This window comes from Sphaerodactylus townsendi, linkage group LG06 (assembly GCF_021028975.2).
Source record: "Sphaerodactylus townsendi isolate TG3544 linkage group LG06, MPM_Stown_v2.3, whole genome shotgun sequence".
NCBI lineage: Eukaryota > Metazoa > Chordata > Lepidosauria > Squamata > Sphaerodactylidae > Sphaerodactylus > Sphaerodactylus townsendi.
Window position 1 is genome coordinate 126,843,121 of NC_059430.1, and position 19,827 is coordinate 126,862,947.

Consider the following 19,827-nt stretch of genomic DNA (forward strand, 5'->3'; position numbering starts at 1 on the left):
CTGAGTAGCTGCAGGGCTGGAATCTACCCGTACAAATAAGATCCATATAGAATCTTATATATGTTATCACTAGCATCATGATTACAGAAATTGAAGGGGCGGGACGGATTACTTCGATTTATTAATCCGAGGTAATAGCCGCGGAGTATTGCCAGCGTCCAGATGTAGGAGCGAAGGACACAATTGGACTTGCGCAGGTGCTCGTGAATTTACGGTAACCCGGAAGCCTCGCTCGAGGGAAGCGAGCGACAAAAGGGGCGGGGCGGACGAGTGGATCACGTGTACCGCCAAAGGGCGGGGGGGAAACGACGCGAGCGGCCCGGCAAGTCTCGCGAGAGTTCCGCTAGGCAACGGCGCAGCAAGATGGCGGCGCGGGAGACGGAGGTGGTGGCGGTGGTGGCTCCCGGAGCTGGCCCCGAACAGGTAGCGGACGGCCGGTTTGGCCCTTTCCCTTTCTCCCCGCGGGAACTGCCCCTCGGCGCCTTCCTCCCTATCCCCGCCAGGAGGCTGCCGGGTCTCCTGTCACCTTCCTGCCCCAGCCCCGGGGGCATTTCCCCTCATGCCCCAGCCCCGCCCCTCGGGCCGGTCACATGATCCCCGTCGCCGGCCCCTATTGGTCCCCAGCGCCGGCTCTCCCCCCAGGGTTGCTTTCTCATTGGGAATGCCGGCACTTCTGTACGAGGCACCCCCCTTTTTCCCGATCCGCCTCCTAGTAAGACCTAGGCAGGGGATTGGGTTCCTCCGCTGGAGCCTAACAGCAACCTTGTGAGGTCGTGCGCAGAAGCAGGGTCGTGCGCAGAAGTTCGGGGGGGGGGGAAGCAGGGCCCTGCCTACCTCGCAGGGTTGTTGTTTCAGGCTCCAACGGAGGAGCCCAATCCTTTGCCTAGGTCTTGCTAGGAGGCGGATCGGAAAAAAGAGGGGGGTGCCTCGTACAGAAGTGCGGCGATCTGCGTCAGGGCCATGATGCGTGGTGGAATCCTGCCTTGGGAGTCGGGGGCGGGGGGGCAGGATGCCTGCAGCGGGGCCGGGGAAACAGCACAGAAGAGAGCCGCCTGACCGAGAAAGTGGAGGGACGGAACACGGGGTACATGGGTGATGCCTGGGGGAATTCTGTAGGGGAGGGAGTTGGTTGCTTGAAAGGTTGATGCTGAGCAGGAGAATGAACCAGGGAAAGGACTCTCTGGAGCAGGGGTCTACAATCTGCGGCTCTCCAGGTGTTCATGGACTACAATTGGCCATGGTGGCAGGGACTGATGGGAATTGTAGTCCATGAACATCTGGAGAGCCGCAGGTCACAGACCCCTACAAGTCTGTAGGGTGAGCTAGTTCTTGCCCTGGTTAGGGGGCAGAATACTGCCACCTATTATGTGCCAGGACAGAGATGACCATCCTGGGAAGAGCCAGTAAAATATCAAGTGTCCAAAAAGGATACATCATTCGCCATTCTGAGTCCCTGAAAGGGGACCACAGGTTCCATGTAGCTTCTGTTTTTCTGCCTATTTGGTTGGTTATTTCTCTTCCTGTTCCTTTTTCTTTCTTGCTCTTTTCTGAGCTCCACTTCGTGCTCTTGTACCTCCCTTGCCATGCCACCTCAGTATCTCACACTTTTGTCTGGGATGGGACTGTGGGTGAGCAGTAGCGCACCTACTGTGCATGCAGAAAGTCCCAGGTTTGATCACCGGCATCTCCAGATCAGGTGGCAGACTGTGTGAAATACCTCTGCCGGAGTACCCGGGAAGCTACCCCAAAGCCCTGATCCTGAAGGAGCAGTGAACTAAATCAGCATATAGCAGTGATGGCGAACCTTTTTGAGACCGAGTGCCCAAATTGCAACCCAAACCCCACTTATTTATCGCAAAGTGCCAACCCGGCAATTTAACCTGAATGCTGAGGTTTTAGTTTAGAAAAAAAACGGTTGGCTCCTTCTTCCTCTGCCCCACTTGCTTGAGCAGGGGCCAGCCTGCTCGAGCCCCCAGCAAGTCCCCTGCGCACCGCTCTGTGCCTCTCTAGCATCTTTGCCTCCTCTGCACCCCCACCCCCACCTCAGGCAGCAGCCACCCGGAGCACAGGCACCAGGTCCGCCAGCCAAGTCCTCCCTGCTCACCGCGATGCACACACATTGTGCTCAGTGGCCCAGGCCAGTCAAGATGTGTGTGGGGGTGTGTGATTTTCTGCCCCCACATGATGAACTCTGTATGCGCGTGCCCACAGAGAGGGCTCTGCGTGCCACCGCTCTGAGTGCCACCCGTGCCATAGGTTCGCCATCACTGGCATATAGTGATTTCATGGGTTATTATTATTTATTAAATTTATTAGACCGCCGACCCCCGAAGGGCTCTGTGTGCTCAGTTAACTGATTCCTCTTGATGCTTCTTTGCTTCCTTTGTCTGCATTAGGGCACTGTCCAGCCCTCCCTTAAACACTACTTAACATTCTGTTCTCTCTCTTTCTGGGGAATGTAGCCTTTGGACTCCTGTTAACTAAAGTATTCCTCTTCCTCCTTCATGCGTATAAAATCTCCCTTTGGACACCTGCCTGTATCGTCTTCCTCTATTTCTGAAGTCCCCCTTTCTAGGTGTGCTTTTTTTTACGAGGGAAGTTAATGCATCTGCACAAAACTTTTTTTCTACTAAAAGACACACACACACACACACACAAAACTCCAGGATGCCTTTAATCTTGCAGCACTGCTATTTACTTTTGTCTGATCAATACACACCCACAACCTATGTTCCTGGGAGTGTTGCAGACACCCCAACCTCAGAACTTGGTTCATTCCACAAGAAATTGTTTTCTCAACTACTAAAGCAGACCAGTTTTTTCTGCAGGTGTTCAACTACCCTTTAGTTAGCAATTGCAGAACTGTGAATGGGGCAGTGGGGGTGGGATTGGTGTAGGGTGAGATGTAAATAAATTAAACAGTTGAAGGCTATAGTGGTGGCGATGGCACTCCAGATGTTCATGAACTACAATTCCCATCATCCCCTGCCAGCATGGCCAGTTGGCTAATGGGAATTGTAGTCCATGAACATCTGGAGTGCCATAGGTTCGCAACCATGGCCTGCCTAAAACAGCCGTCTACACAGGATGCAGCTCTCTGTGACTGCATGAACCACTTCTCTGCTGCTGCTTCCTCCCTTCCTTTGCATCTGCTGGATGGGATTATTGTTTCTTAACACAACGTTGAATATGCTTGGGATATCCACTCCTGGTTCTTCGGAGCTACTAATTTTGGCCTTTGTATCTCTGCACAAGTATCCGGTGTGAGCATCTCTAAACATAGGGCAACTTCAGAACAGTTGGCACAGCTGAGCTCTGCATGGGTGGATATAGAGCACCCTAACAGTAACAAATGTGAGGAGTAGCTCTGTGTGTGGGTGGCTTTAGCTTTAGCCAAAAAGGAAAGGCAAATTTAATAAGGGGGGGGACCTGCATTTGCAGGGGGATTTTCCCAGGCACACCTGTTCTGTTCACCTTTTGGTGGAAAACTGCCCACACACTCCCTACCTTTTACCTCTGAATGCCATCTGTTGCTTAAAAACAGCAGATTTATTTCCCCCTTTGGGATTCCCCTGGACATAGATCACCTGGAACTATGATGTTACTTCCCCTTTATTCTCTGTTCCTCGCTTTGGACATTCTCACGTAAATGCCCTTTGGCTGATGTCCAGTAAAATAACGTCTGCTCAGGTTTGAGATGAAATTGCTGCCCAGATTTGAAATCTTGTAAGTTCTGAGTGCATGTTATCTTGAAGGTGAAACTAGGATATATACTATTCTTGAGGAAAGCATGCAAAGCTATAGTAATAAAAGTTGTGCGGTGAATGTCAAACCGTTCACATATTCTGCACTGGCTTTTGTTTGTGCCCATGTATTTGAAGGGTTTAAAAACTATGCCATCCTGAAAGGAGTTACACCCTCCTAATTTTAATGGGCGAACCCCATGGCTCTGCTTCAGATTGTGACATAAGGGGGAATGTTAAGTTCCATCAAGTTGCTTCTGAATCATGACTGGCCTATGATAACTGAGATTCTCATGGAGAATCCACACTTAACATTTGATTTATAACAACCCACTGCAAAGGTATCTGCCGCAAATTTCGCTTGGGTTTGGGAGTCGGATTTAGGGTTTCTTGTGTTAAACTGGGTTAGCAGTGCTGAACTGCTTCATGCTGGGACCAAATGCAGTCAACATAATTTCTCATGTGTTTCGTAGGGAGCAGCAGTGGCGTAGTGGTTAAGAGCAGGTGCATTCTCATCTGGAGGAACTGGGTTTGATTCCCCGCTCTGCCACTTGAGCTGTTGAGGTTTATCTGGGGAATTCAGATTAGCCTGTGCACTCCAACACACTCCAGCTGCGTGACCTTGGCCTAGTCACAGTTCTTCTGAGCTCTCTCAGCCCCACCTACCTCACAGGGTGTTTGTTGTGAGGGGGGAAGGGAAAGGAGTTTCCTTTGAGTCTCCTTACAGGAGAGAAAGGGGGTATATAAATCCAAACTCTTCTTCTTCTTCTAAAGCCCTGATCTGAATAGCCCAGGCTAGCTGAATCTCATCAGATCTTGGAAGCCAAACAGAATCAACCCCGGTTTGTAGTTGGATGGGAGACCTCCAAGGAATACCTGGATCACTGAGCAGAGGCAGACGGTTGCTAATGTTTGAACATCTGTTACTTTGAAGACCTTATGGAGTTGCCATAAGTCGGTTGTGACCTCATGTCAAAACAATGTGTTTTCCTTGTAAAATTGCACCAGTAATATATGCTAGAAGGGAAGGACAACCGCATGGTATAACCTGATCTCAGCAGATCTCGGAACCTAAGCGGGGTCAGTAGTTGGAAGGGAAGACCACCCAGGAAGACTCTGCAGGGGAAGGCAACGGCAAACCACCTCAGCTTCTCACTTGCCTTGAAAGCCCCTTGCTGGGGTTGCCAGAACTTGGATGCTAAGCAGGGTCGATAGTTGGAAGAGGAACCACCAAGGGAGACTCTGTAGAGGACGGCGACAGCAAACCACCTCTGCTTCTCACTTTTGCCAGATGTCAACTGCAATTTGGCCACATTTTTTGCACACAATATATTAGCACAGTGGTGGCGAACCTATGGCATGGGTGCCAGAGGTAGCACTCAGAGCCCTTTCTGTGGGCACGTGCAAACAGAGTCGTCCCCCCCCCCCCCACATCTAGGCTGGCCTGGGCCACTGGGCTCGATTATTAGCATTAAACCTAAGATCAAGTTTTGAGGAAGCAGTGTAGGTAACCCTGTTAAGCGCTGTTAAACCCCACTGATTTTCATGCAAAGAACTAAAGCGCAATCCTTTACCTGGGAGTACGCTCGGTTGCTGGCAATGGGGCTTGCTTCTGTGTAAACCCTCTTAGGGTCATGATTCACCCATTGGAAGAGTTGCACGGTTGCTTCAAAGCAAAGCCACCGACTACCTCCTGAGTAATGCATGCTGAAACCTCAGTATTCAGGTTAAATTGCCATGTTGGCACTTTGCGATAAATAAGTGGGTTTTGGGTTGCAATTTGGGCACTCGGTCTCGAAAAGGTTTGCCATCACTGTTAGCACATACGCAGTGTTTTTGTAATGGCTAAAAGCCCTTAATGTATATTCTAAGCAATTCAGCAGCAACATATCCTTGGGTTTCCAGTAAGCTTCTGACAAAGGGTCCCCACCAAAGTGTAAGTTCTGCATTTGAATTAGTGCTTTTTAACTTAAACATTCATGAATTGTCTCAGCTCAAGTAGTCTAGTTTGTGGGAAATGCCACATCATTTAGGTTAGTGAGCACATAAGCAAGCAAGTGCGCACTTGGAGATTTCCTCCCAAAATGAGCACACAGGAGACAACAGGGCAATTGGGGTTATGTAAATCAGGATGACTGCCAGACTTCATAATTTTGCTTAGAGGCTGAACCAAGCAGTCTGAATTGGCAGTGGTTACCCAAAACAGAGATCCTGGGATCACGCCAAATAGCTCAACGTCGGAACTGTGAATGACAGCATTTAAAAAGGGGGGGGGGGGCTCATGCTAGAGGTGATATGGAAATGACCAATGCCTCTGTGGCTTCTCAGGGGTTTGAACCTGGAATGCAGTTCTGGTCCTTCCTCCCCCACCCCCCACCCCAAAAAAAGGGGATGGTGTACCGCTGGAAAAAGGGCAGTGAAAATTGTCGAAGGTGTGACACATTTTCCTTCCGACAGGAAAACAGAAGCATTTGCGAGCTTCTTAGTCCAGGCAAAAATACATCCAAGGCTGTGTAAAATATAGGTTCATAAAAGTATGAATGGTGTTGAGAAAATAGTAACTTCCCTTCCCTGCCTCCCTAGTACGACTCAGTCACCTAATAAAACTGATCAGCAGTAGGTACGGGGGCAGATATATGAGAGAGAGAGCACGGTTTCTGCTTAACATAATTAACTTGCGTAAATCACGGCAGCAAGGTGCTTGAGACGGTCCTTATTTAAATGAAACAACTCATTTGACCCAGTGGCCTTGAGCGTTTGTTGGTTCTGAAGGGGCGTTCTACAACTTTGGGAAGGACAACAGTCCCATTAGGCATGGTAGCTCTAGAGCCGTGGTGGCGAACCTATGGCACTCCAGATGTCCATGGACTATAATGCCCATCAGCCCCAACCACCATGGCCAATTGTAGTTCATGAACATCTGGAGTGCAGAAGGTTCGCTACCACTGCTCTAGAGAGTAGAGACCTTCATAAGAACAGGGGTGGACTCTTCCCATCATGCTCCTGTGCTTTCCTGATATTTTTCACTGGCTGCTTTTGAGCTGGGTTAAAGTTACTCTTGGCCTGACCCAGAAGAGCTTTTCTTGTACTGTTGGCATTATAACCTTTGCCACGTCCCACGTACTGTGGCAGTGAGTTCACAGCCAAGGCGAGGTTTTGAACAAGGAACTTCTTGTGTGGCACTGCAGGCTCTTATCCAATATGCTGCCGCAGCTCCCCAAATCAGCGGTGTGCGGTGTTTTGTGTATTATCCCCATTGCTGTTTAAACGGTTTATCCGGAACAGGAAATAATTCACGTCTCCCTAAAGGCAAGTAAAAACCGGGGGACCTCATCTTGTCGGATCGCTCGGAATTAGATATGCAGTCGCAGCGTTTCTGCTTTGCACAATAAGCGGCTCCTACTGATACCCATCTTCCCCATTTTTCCCTCTTCCCCCATTGAAGCAAGTGACGAGCAACGGAACTGCTGGAGGAGGCGACGGAGTAGCCGAGACCCAGCAACCGAATCAGCCCCCGCAGCAAGCTCCAAATGCCTGGCAGGTTATCAAAGGGGTCTTGTTCAGGTAAGATCTCGAACTTTCCCGAGCTGTTGTCATTGTAGGCCTGTTAAAAACTGAGCCAGCTTGGTAAGAAGAGGGCGTGCGTGCGTGCGTGCGTGTGTGTGTGTGTGAGAGAGAGAGAGGGGGGGGGAAGAGGGATAGTTGGGTGTTACGCCATCACAGTTCGCCTGTAGAAGTCACCTTTTCAAGGTTTACATACCGTGGGTGTGTTTTGATAAAGACAGCAACAGTCACTGTAATGCGGCCATAGTAATATCCCGCACTGACGCAGGGCTCCAGGCTGTCCAAAGCTGATTATGAAGTTGGGGTGTCTCAATGTGGTGCCTTGTCATGTATTGTATCTTTCATTTGGGATGGATAGGCATAGACGTAGACATAGACAAGCCTTTATTGGCATACCAAATTACAATAAAACAATTGTCCATAAAAGACAGATAAATACAACAAACATTCAGAGTCTTATCAATAGCGTAGTCCAAATGAACTCATCAAAAGTGCCATACACCTCTCCACAGACCAGACTGAAGACCCACCAACAGAACCCAGGCATCACAACAACACAACAACATACAGTATCAACACTCCACTATAAAACACAGAGTTTGTTGGGGTGGCGCCAAACACAGAACAAGGGGTAGGGGACAAGGAAATGGGCGAACAATTGATCTGACTCCAATAGGTTGCCACAGCCTTCAATTGTCACACCATCTGGCAATCGATAACAAAACTACGACATCTCTCAATGAATCACCCACAAGTTATTTGACTTTGGGTGACTGTGAACCCACAGGTTACTGGCGGAGGTAGGCACTGTATACCAGTAGCAAATAGTTGATGTGACCAACATTGTTGTTGTTATGATGATAGCAATCTAATGCTTAGTATCCATCTAGAGTTGCGTCTATAATCTTTAAAAGATATTTTGGTACACTTTCGCAAAGGTAAGGATCAAGGTTATCTAAGGCCCCTTCCGCACACGCAAAATAATGTGTTTTCAAGCCATTTTCACAACTGTTTGCAAGTGGATTTTGCTATTCCGCACAGCTTCAAGGAGCACTGAAAGCAGTTTGAAAGTGCATTATTCTGCATGTGCGGAATGAGCCTACGATTAAAGGAATCCTAAGAGCATCAGTTAAATGATTGTACAGGAGTGAAGCAATGATGGGTTGGGTCATTCTGATCTTGGCAAATCTTGCACAATGAAATAGAATTGATAGAAGAAATAGAATGAATAGAAAATGAGCAAGTCAAGTAAAAGGCTGAGCGTCAACAGTCTCCCTGATGTTTATTTTGTACATGCAGGGAATCTTTCTGAACGTCGAGCATTTGGTGACGTGGCCCACACCGCATAGAGGAGTGTAGTTGAGATATAGTCGTACCCTTTCAGTTGCTGTTGGTGAGAACTTGGCCCATTAGGCCTGAATTTTTTGGAAGCACGTTTCTCCCCCGTTGGTCTACAGTGGCGTAAAATCACACAGTGCATGAAGCAGAGAATCCATGGGGCTGAAATTATCCCATGACCAAGTGCATTTGATACAGCATTCAGCCAAACGGCTGGCTTCTTTTAAGTGCATGCCAGACAATTCTACTCACTTATTCTTGGTTTGGGGTTTTTTTTTTTAAACCACATCTCAAATATCTGGGGCCGTTAATACATCTATTAGAGCCAGCTCCTTCGATGTCACTTAGAATGTGATATTTTGGTATATGGATAGCAGATGGCAAAGTTATGAGTTACACAACGAAAGAGGCCTGGTCTTTGGGTTTCGCTTCATGCTTGGCTTGAAGGAAAGGCTGGTGTGCGAAGAGAGTGGAAAGCTGTTGGCTCCGAGACACGCGTTGCTCAGGAGTAAACTTAGTGAAGCAACCGTTCTTCAAATGGGCGAATCACAATCCCAGGAGGTTTTACTCAGAAGCAAGCCCCATTGCCAGCAACCAAGCTTACTCCCAGGTAAAGGATCATGCCCAGGCCAGCCTAGATGTGTGTGTATGTGGGGGGGGGTGATTTTCCACCCACATGATGAACTTTGTGTGCGAGTGCCCACAGAGAGGGCTCTGAGTGCCACCTCTGGCACCTGTGCCATAGGTTCGCCACCACTGGGCTAGTCACAGTTTTCTCAGAACTCTCTCCGCCCCACCTGCCTCACAAGGGATCTGTTGTGGGGGAAGGAAAGGAAAGGAGTTTGTAAGCTCCCTTGGGTCTTCTTGCAGGAGAGAAAAAGTGGGGGTGGGGGTGGGGGTGGCGGGTATAAATCCAAACTCTTCTTCTTCTGTTGGCAGCAGAGGATAGGCCTCACAATAATGGGTATTGAATTATGAGCAGAAAGTTGCCAGGTGGATATTAGGGGAACATTTTTACAGTAAGCTCCCCTAAGAACATAAGAACAAGCCAGCTGGATCAGACCAAAGTCCATCTAGTCCAGCTCTCTGCTACTCGCAGTGGCCCACCAGGTGCCTTTGGGAGCTCACTGGCAGCCTTCTGGCAGCCTTCAAGCTCACTGGCAGCCTTCAAGCAGCGGCTGGATGAGCGCTTGTCAGGGATCCTCTTGGCTGATCCTGCATTGAATAGGCCAGGGGTCTGCAACCTGCAGCTCTCCAGATGTTCATGGGCTACAAATCCATGAAATTGTAGTCCATGAACATCTGGAGAGCCGCAGGTTGCAGACCTCTGGCCTAGATGTCCTGTATGGCCCCTTCCAGTTCTATAATATCAGTTATATATAACAGAAAAGCAGTGTTAATTCATACTGTGTATAATCTGAGAGATGACTGTATCTTATACACTTATGCCAGTATAGAAACACAATGTGAATTCGCACATTATTATAGGACAGTGGTGGCGAACCTTTGGGACTCCAGGTGTTGTGGACTACCAATTCCCATCAGCCCCTGCCAGCATGGCCAATTGGCAGGGGCTGATGGGAATTGTAGTCCATAACATCTGGAGTGCCAAAGGTTTGCCACCACGGTTATAGAATAAGGAATTCATATCGATAATAACATAGACAACCATCAAACTTTATATTTCTCACTTTACTTTTTTTATTGCATAGGCGTAAACAATTTAGGTTCTCAATATCGGTTCAAAAATTTGCCTTTTTCCACCCGGTTATTTATTTCGAGGTGTTTTGTCACCAATGTGGCTCTTTTGTTTTTGAAATCTGGCTTAACCAATTAATTATTTTCCGGCTTTGAACAGATTAAATGGATGCTTAAATTTACACGTGTTGCCTACCACACATGCCCCAGGGTTGTTCAGAGAGTTGTTGTGAGAATACATTACAGATGGGGAGAATGTTATAAACTGCTTTTGGAGAGAAAGGCAGTGAATAGATGAAGTTAAAAAAAAATCTCCGTCAAGATTACTGTTGGAGGATATTAAACGAAGGTGACTGTCTCCTGGGCATGAACTTCAAATAATAATAAAAAAGCCATTGTCTCGAGAGAAGAAAACGCATTTGTGTTTTCATTAAATTTCTGAAACAGGCCATCCTAGGTTTGTGAGTTCAGCTGATAATTCATGAGCCAGCAGAAGCCTGACAGCAGAGCAATTCTTGCTTCTCGGTCTGACGATTATCTTAAAACCATCATTTCAAGCACAGCCTACCCCGCGAGCAGGGAGACGCATCACTTCTTTGTGATACCAGCAGCGCTGAAATTCGCCAGACGCGGACAACCCAAGGTGGCAAGGCATTGGGGGGAAGGGGAGGGCTGCCTGCAAAATCTCGGAGACTTGTATTCTCAGCATAGGCAAAAAAATTTGCAGGTAGCCATGTCCATCTGTATGAAAATCCAGAGCCAGCGGTTGTCGTACTGTGCTTTTTACTCACCCCAGTTGAAGAATCACAGAGGTGGTGAATGAAAGTTCCTGGAGACGCGAAAGGTTGCTAATTAATTTAAGGTTGGATCCTGCGGACCTGAGTTGCAAACAGCGATTTCCTTTCCTTGAAGCAGGAAGTTCCTTTTAAGTCTGGGAAAGGTTTTTTGACTTGGGGGAAACTCACCAGCATTACCAACTGGGATCAATTGGGTCTAGCCGTTTTCAGTGTTGGCACTGATGAAAGGTAACTGCCCTTCTCGGACAGAAAAAAAAAATCTTGCCTCTGGTAACAACTAGATTACTGCACTGCACTCCGTGTGGGTGCCCTTGGAGATTGTCCAGAAGCTACAGTTGGTGCAGAATGCCACAGCCTGAGTGGTGACTGGAAAGTGTCATCGGGTCCATATCATTCTACTCTTGTTCCATCTACACTGGCTTCCAGTTTGCTTCTGTTGTCATTTTAAGATGTTGGTATTGACTTTTAAAGCCCTGCGCAGCCTGGAGTCAGCATGCCTTAAGGTCTGCCACCTGAATTTATCAATAGACTTCGGTCATCTGCTTCAGTTGCCCCATCACCCGAAGCTAGATAAGCAGCAACCCAAGGAAGGGCCTTCTCAGTTGTGGCACCAGAACGTTGCAACTCCCTCGCTAGGGAGCTTAATCTGTCTCCCTCTACCAGTATCTTTCACCAACAGGTGAAGGCGATGGATGGATGGATGGATGGATGGATGGATGGATGGATGGATGGATGGATGGATGGATGGATGGATGGATGGATGGATGGATATGGATGGATGGATGGATGGATGGATGGATGGATGGATGGATGGATGGATGGATGGATGGATGGATGGATGGATGGATGGATGGATGGATGGATGGATGGATGGATGGATGGATGGATGGATGGATGGATGGATTGGATGGATGGATGGATGGATGGATGGATGGATGGATGGATGGATGGATGGATGGATGGATGGATGGATGGATGGAGGGATGGAGGGATGGATGGAGGGATGGATGGATGGATGGATGGATGGATGGATGGATGGAGGGAGGGATGGATGGATGGATGGATGGATGGATGGATGGATGGATGGATGGATGGAGGGATGGATGGATGGATGGATGGATGGATGGATGGATGGATGGATGGATGGATGGATGGATGGATGGATGGAATGTTTCTCCAAAAATAAGACAGTGTCTTATATTAATTTTTGCTCCCAAGGATGCTCTATGTCTTATTTTCAGGGGGATGTCCTGGCACGGAGCTCTAAATGATTCTTGGTCCAAGCTAGCAAAACACTTTCATCTTTTCTTGATCCAGAGGGCAGCCTGGGGATCAGTGAGCACAAATCAGGGTGTAACTCATAGGAGACCTTGGTTCTGTACTTCGCTTAGCAATTTTAAAACGGCCAGGTTTACCTTGGCTAGGTTAGTTGTGTGTGTGTGTGTAGAAACCATACTTAAAGCATCTTGGTACAGGAGAGCCGCCCCCAAATGCAGAGCTGTTTGAAGAAACAACTGAGCTACCATGAGACAGCCGTTCATTCCCATCAGTCTTCAGAGGATCCTTACTTGCTGGGGGTTTTTTTTTCCCTTGTAACAAATCTTCCCAGCTAGACAACTGAAATTATAAAAAGATAAACAAATCTTTGGGAGGGGAAGCTGTGGGGAGCAGCTTTCTGGAGGAGAAATCCCTCACAGAGGGGCTTTCTGGCACACCCTGACCTTAAGAAAAAGAGAAATGGTGATCCGATTGCAGCTTCTGAGGAAGCTATTCAGACGTGCAAACGTTGGTGTTCTCAAACCCTAGGTTTACGAAGGATATTGTAGGTCATCTAATTTCAAGGGTGGTTAAAACATAGTGCGTGGGGGGCACATAAGTGCTACAGTAAGCCTCTGCTATGTTACCAAGACAAGCTGGAAAAGATCAGAGCCGTGCCTTCATGGTATGAGAACAGCACAACAGACAGTGCTTCTGGGCTAGCAAAAAGCCCGTGGTCGTGATAGGAGGAGGAAGGGAGTCTGTGTGGTAGAGGCCCCCGCTGGTGGAGGGCCTGCACATCAGGTGTTTACTTAGTGGGGGGAAAATAGTAGGGCATGCCTCAGTTTAAGCACAGAGTAGAAATCGTCCATTGATCTCCACTCTTTTTTTAGGGTAAGGGGGCACAGCAAACCACCGGCAATTCCTGTCTTGTTCAGTGCAGCCTGTTAGCAACCAGTCGGTGGGGTGGGAAATTTTCATCTGCCCAGCCTGTCCGTTACATAAAAACTTAAGAACAAGCCAGCTGGATCAGACCAGAGTCCATCTAGTCCAGCTCTCTGCTACTCGCAGTGGCCCACCAGGTGCCTTTGAGAGCTCACGTGCAGGATGTGACAGCAATGGCCTTCTGCTGCTGCTGCTCCCGAGCACCTGGTTTGCTAAGGCCTTTGCAATCTCAGATCAAAGAGGATCAAGGTTGGTAGCCATAAATCGACTTCTCCTCCATAAATCTATCCAAGCCCCTTTTAAAGCTACATCTAACCACTGCCACCATTGCAGCATAACGTTACCACCGCTGCCACCATTACAGCATAAGGTTATATCCCACCACTGCCACCATTACAGCTTAATGGGGTGCTGTGTGGTTTCCAGGCTGTCTGGCCGTGTTCTAGCAGCATTCTCTCCTGACATTTCGCCTGCATCTGTGGCTGGCATCTTCAGAGGATCTACAGCTTCAGAGGATCTACAGCTTCAGAGGATTTACAGCTTAATGTTACATCCCACCGCTGCCACCATTACAGCGTTCTATGGTGGGATGTAACGGACAGGCTGGGCAGATGAAAATTTCCCACCCCACCAACTGGTTGCTAACTCACACCCAGTAGAAGTCATGGGGGAACCCTGTGCTTCTGTTTCCAGCCAGGGAAAAGAGCATTGTAGAATTCTAATTGTGTGCTGGGGGGTGGGGGTGTAGCCAGTGCAGCTAACATTTCACCTGCTGTTTGCTTCTAAATATTCCTTTTGTTTGAAAAAGAGGGCCCCCCTCAAGAAGGTTGGCCTCATTCCATTAATTCCTCTCTTTCTCCATCCCTGATCCAGGATCTTTATCATTTGGGCCATCAGCAGTTGGTTCCGTCGTGGGCCGGCACCACAGGACCAAACCACCCCTGGCGGGGCACCTCGGTTGCCGAGCCGCAACCTTTTCGCTAAAGACACTTTAATGGTAAGCGTGGCTGGGACTTGGCTGGGCTGGCCCCGGCGTTGGCACCCAGGCATTATCTCAGCAGACGCAGGCCCTGTGCCCCAGCATTTGCAATTCTGTGTACGAATCACACCAAGCCGGCAAATGGGCACATTATTCCTCTTATTTGCTGGGCAGATTGTGCCGTGTGTTTGTGCTCTGTGTTCTGATTCCGCCGTGCAGGAAAGGAGATGGAATGTGCCACAGCTGTAAAAGTCCCACAGTTAACAACCCTTGACAGCTTTTTATGTAACAATTCCCGTGGATTTTCAGTGTTCAGTTGGCATTGCCCATCTCCAGTCATACACGTATGTCTTCCTCACCATAAGAACTAGAAACTTGACAGTCGTGGTTCTGTTTATAAATACAAATGCTGGGGTTCCGAATTGAGAAGGAACAGAGTCATCAGATTCCACATCTCCTGCGTGTGGTTTTCGTGCTTCCCGGGGCATTGCCGTTCACTCCCATCCTTAAGTTATAAAAAGATGGCGAAATTATGGGGGAGAGAAAGCAGAGGCCTGCGTTTGTTCCCTCCTTGGGCGTGGGCTGCTTGCTTTGGATTAAATCTCCTCTTCTTCTCCCCGCAGGATCTTTATGTCTACATCTCAGAGCATGAGCACTTTACAGATTTCAACGCCTCCGAGTCGTTGTTTTGGGAGAAGCGGGATCTTGTCTACGGGGACTGGAGCAGTGGCGAAAATTCGGACGGGTGCTATGAGCACCATGCCGACCTGAGCGTCCCTGAGGTGTGTGTGTGTGAGAGAGAGAGAGACATCTTCTGTTTCCCCAGCGTTGCCTAAGCAACCTCCCTTGTTGTGGATCTCGTTCTTCCTCCCCCTTATCCCCTTTGAGCAGTCCAGACCCTCTCCTGCAAGGAGCAGGAAATGCCCAGCCAGAGCAAGACCAGCAGGCTCCTCCTCTTCCTGTTCAGGGCTGCCCTTTGTCTGCCTTAGCAGCTGACACAGAGCAAAGCTGCCTCTCCAGCAAAGCCACTCCAACAGCCTCTTGGGATCAGCAGCTCCATAAGGAGGGAGCATGGATGCTCCTGGCCTCCAGTGGACAATGGACATATCCCCCCTCCCAGCGGCGGAGCACCAAGGAGACAGGGGGGTGCGTCGTGCACCGGGCGCACGCCTGGGGGTGGAAAATCGCCCCCGGCCCCTCCCCCTTTTCCCCGCCCCCCACAGCGCTCCCCCCGCAGCACACACCCCGCCCCCCTTCCCACACTCACCTACGTTCATTTTCTTTTTTTAGTATTTTTTGAGGCTGAAAAAAGCGGCCTATTTACAGTTCAGGCTAAAAACTGCTTGAGGAACTACAGTTCCTAGGAGACCTTGGGGCTCACAAGGTCTCCTGGGAAGCATAAGCATTTTATTGTCATTGTGCACGCACAACGAAATTTACAGCAGCATTCCTCGATGCACACAATTTCAGACTCATACCCCATCCTCACTTTCCCCTTCCTCCACCCATCCCTACACAGCCCCAAACACATCAACACGAAGCCACGGAGTTCAGCATCGCCACAGTTCTAGAGTAGAAGCTGTCTCTAAGCCTCTTTGTCCTCGTTTTGATAGACCTGTATCGTCTGCCGGATGGTCACAGTTCAGAAAGAGAGTGTGCTGGATGAGACGGGTCTCTCAGAATATTTTGGGCTTTCTTTAGGCTTCGGGAATTATAGAGTTCTTCCAAGGAGGGGAGAGGGCAGCCGATAATCCTCTGTGCAGTAGTGATCACCCTTTGGAGCGCCTTCCTATCTGCCACTGTGCAACTGGAGAACCATACACAGATGCAGTAGGTTAAGACACTCTCTATAGCGCAGTGGTAAAAGGACACCAGGAGTCCAAACAAGTATAGTTCGTCAGGCAGTTTTTTTCCCTGAACTGTGAAGAGGCTGCTTTTTTCAGCCTCAAAAAGTACTAGAAATAGAAAAGGAACGTAGGTAAGTGTGGGGAGGGGAAGGGGGGGCGGAAAAAACACACTGCGCACCGGGCGCAGTTTGGCCCAGCTACGCCTCTGCCCCTCCCCCCCCCCCCCCCCCCCCCACACACACCCTGGGCCCACACTGCTGCTAGTTGGGTCTGATTCTGAGGCCGAGCATGCAGGGCTTGTCTGGGACCTGGCATGTGCAGGTGTGGTCCCAGGAGGAGATGGTTGATGGAAGATGCAGAACTGCTGAGCTAAGGTGGATTCCACATGGGCCAAAAACAGCGGTGTGAAAATGGTGTGAAATGGTTTGCACACCGCTGTTTTTGGCCCCTGCGGAATCTGCCTAAGAGAAAGGCTTGGATGACACACAGCCTGAATATCCGACACCAACCTGAAAGTCGTTGGCTGTGATGGTCCACAGAGGCAGAGAGTGGCGTCCTTATCCCCGTGGCACATACGTGGCGCACTCCTCATGTGCCTGTTAGAGACAGTTTGAGAAGCGACCTTGTCCCCTTTAACCCTGAAAATGCCAGACTGGATAGAGTGGAGATTCGGATCCCCTTGGCAAGAGAAGGTAATGAACCCAGCCTTGTTCACTGGGAGGTTTCTCTAAAAGTTTGGGCTTTGGACGCACAAGTGGAATTTCCTGGAATTGGGGATTAGAGGGGAAGACAGAATGATTTCTGGGTTACATTTGGAGACGGCTTCAATGCTTATTTGTTCTCGTGGGCGGTGCTGCCCATTCTAGCCGCAGGCGGTGATACTCGACCTCCTTTTGCCGTATCCCCAACACCACCGCTAACTGTAGGACGGTTGCCCGTGTGGTGTATTTTTTTTTCCAGAGCGTCCAACACAACGGCTCCATCTACATCCACGTGTACTTCACGAAGAGCGGCCTCCATCCCGATCCAAAGCAGAAGAACTCCTACAAGCGACTCTCCACAGTGCACACGTCACGAAGTAAGCCTTTTCCAGGGCCAAATCCTGACCACTTCCCTCATCAGGAGGCTGTGGTCATTGGTCATGGGTCAAGATTTCTGAACATGCCGCTGTCACCTCTCCGCTGCCCCAGTGACTCCACTTCCAGGTCTTCTTGCTCCAGCCTGCCATTTTTCCTCCTCTTCTTCCCCCATCGGTGTCACTCGTCACCTCCTCCCCTTTTCCTTTAGTGTACAGGTGTCAAACTCACGGCCCTCCAGATTTTTATGGACTACAGTTCCCATCATCCCCTGTCAGCATCGTGCTGGCAGGGGATGATGGGAACTGTAGTCCATAACTAATATCTCCTCCATTGAAGGGTCGCCAGGTACTCCCTCACGACCGCCGCGGGGTGGGAGTGGGCTTACCAGCAGCGAAGAGAGGCCTGGGCAATTCGGAAACTTCGGTTTCGGCATGCATCAGAAGTGACATCATTTCAGCAGGGGGATGCTCTGGTATTTGGGCAGGAACTCTGTGGAAGGAGTCCTTTTCCCCGTAACGTTCTTACCCAAATAACAGAGCAGTGGTGGCGAACCTATGGCACGGGTGCCAGAGGTGGCACTCAGAGCCCTCTCTATGGGCATGTGCAAATGGAGTCGCCCCCCCTCCCCACACACACATCTAGGTTGGCCTGGGCTTCTCGATTATTAGCATTATTATTAGCATTACACCTAAGACCTAGTTTTGGGAAAGCAGTGTAGGTAACCCTGATAAGCCCTGTTAAACCCCACTGATTTTCATGCAAAGAACTAAAGCGCGATCCTTTACCTGGGAGCAAGCTCAGTTGCTGGCCATGGGGCTTGCTTCTGAGTAAACCCTCCTAGGGTCGTGATTCACCCGTTGGAAGAGTTGCACGGTTGCGTCAAAGCAGAGCCACCGACTACCACGAAGCTTACTCCCGAGCCAACCTCGGAGCCAACCATTTTTTTCTAAACTAAAACCTCAATATTCAGGTTAAATTGCTGTGTCGGCACTTTGCAATAAACAGGCTTTGGGTTGCAATTTGGGCACTCAGTGTTGAAAAGGTTCGCCATCACTGTAACAGAGTGACCATGTCACCGACACGTGATGGTACCAGTTCCAGCACAGGTCTAGACTTCCCTTTGCTGCTGATAAGCTCCCCCTCCCTCCCCCGCCACTAGCCAGCTGGTGAGTATTGGAGAAAGGGGTCCCAGGGCTGGCAAGCCAGCCCGCATTCCAGAAACCAAGGGGCTTAACAAGAGGCGCTTGATCCCCAGGGGAAGACAGCAGACGTCTTGCAGTTTGGGGTTTGTTTTTGTACATTGTGTGGCAAGTTTGTCCCCTTGTGTGGGGGGGAGGGGGGGCTGCAGCTGTAAACAAGCACTTGCTGAAGTTTCTGCCCGTTACAATTCCCCAACCCCGCACGTTCCCTACGTTGCCTCTCCCCGTGGCCCTGTTACACTTGGTGGTCTGTACAGATTCAACAACAACCACCTTTATTGGGCCTGTAAAATAAGCTCTAGAACAGGGGTAGGGAACCTGCGGCTCTTCTGCCCTTGCACTGTGGCTCCATGAGCTGAGTCGCTGGCCCCATCCTTGCCCACCCTGCAGGCAGCAGGGCGGGCGCACCAACTGCCCGCAGCTGGCTGGGCTGCGCCACGGGCTTCCTCTCTCGCCTGCCCTATTGGAGCAGGGCAGGCGCTTTCCCGGCGGCCGGTGAGGCCGAGCCACTGGCCCCATCCTTGCCCACCCTGCAGGCAGCAGGGCGGACGCATCCATGCGCTTCTCAGAATGAGCGGAGTAAAAGGTAAAAAACCCCAATCTATACAGTGTTATGTTTATTTTAAATGTCAAAAATTATTTGCGGCTCCAAGTGTTTTCTTTTCCCATGGAAAACGGGTCCACATGGCTCTTTGAGTGTTAAAGGTTCCCTACCCCTGCTCTAGAACGTTAACAGACATTTGTGATGTACACAGCAAGAATATGATCAAAACACAGACTGTATCTAGTATTAGACATTACTTACAGAGTTCCGTCACTTGCAAAAGAAATGTTGCTACTTTTTCCATGGATGTTGTGGGTTTTTTGAGTTGTATGGCCGTGTTCCTGGCATCTGGCAGCCACAGATGCAGGCAAAACATCAGGAGAGAATGCTACTGGAACACGGCCATGCAACCTAAACAAACCCACAACCTTCTAGTGATTCCGGCCATGAAAGCCTTTGAGAATACAAACAATCCATGCTTAAAATACATCGTGCAACGTGAACAGATTTTTCCATTTTGACTTACCCAGCTTATCTTGAGGACGTGGGAGGTTTTGAGAGAGTCTGGGAGACTGGAAAGCCGAGAGGGTTGTGAGGTTGAAGATAAGTTGCTTTGATGGGAAAAAAAAGTTTAGAAGAAGAAGAGTTTGGATTTATATCCCCCCTTTCTCACCTGCAGGAGACTCAAAGGGTCTTACAATCTCCTTGCCCTTCCCCCCTCACAACAAACACCCTGTGAGGTAGGTGGGGCTGAGAGAGCTCCGAGAAGCTGTGACTAGCCCAAGGTCACCCAGCTGGCAATAAGCCTCCACAGCTCAGGCAACGGAGCTGGGAATC

The 19,827-nt window shown here is 49.5% G+C and overlaps 1 protein-coding gene across 1 annotated transcript in view; it reads left to right on the forward strand.

Annotated features, from left to right (window-relative positions):
• Positions 1–306: 306 nt before the first annotated feature.
• CLPTM1 (CLPTM1 regulator of GABA type A receptor forward trafficking) overlaps positions 307–19,827 on the forward strand; it is a 35,475-nt gene continuing 15,954 nt past the window's right edge. Inside the window, exons 1-5 of the mRNA XM_048501721.1 lie at positions 307–423; positions 7,189–7,307; positions 14,216–14,339; positions 14,945–15,103; positions 17,129–17,246. Coding sequence (XP_048357678.1) covers positions 364–423; positions 7,189–7,307; positions 14,216–14,339; positions 14,945–15,103; positions 17,129–17,246 — 580 coding nt within the window. The 5' untranslated portion in view covers positions 307–363. The remainder of the gene's footprint in view (positions 424–7,188; positions 7,308–14,215; positions 14,340–14,944; positions 15,104–17,128; positions 17,247–19,827) is intronic.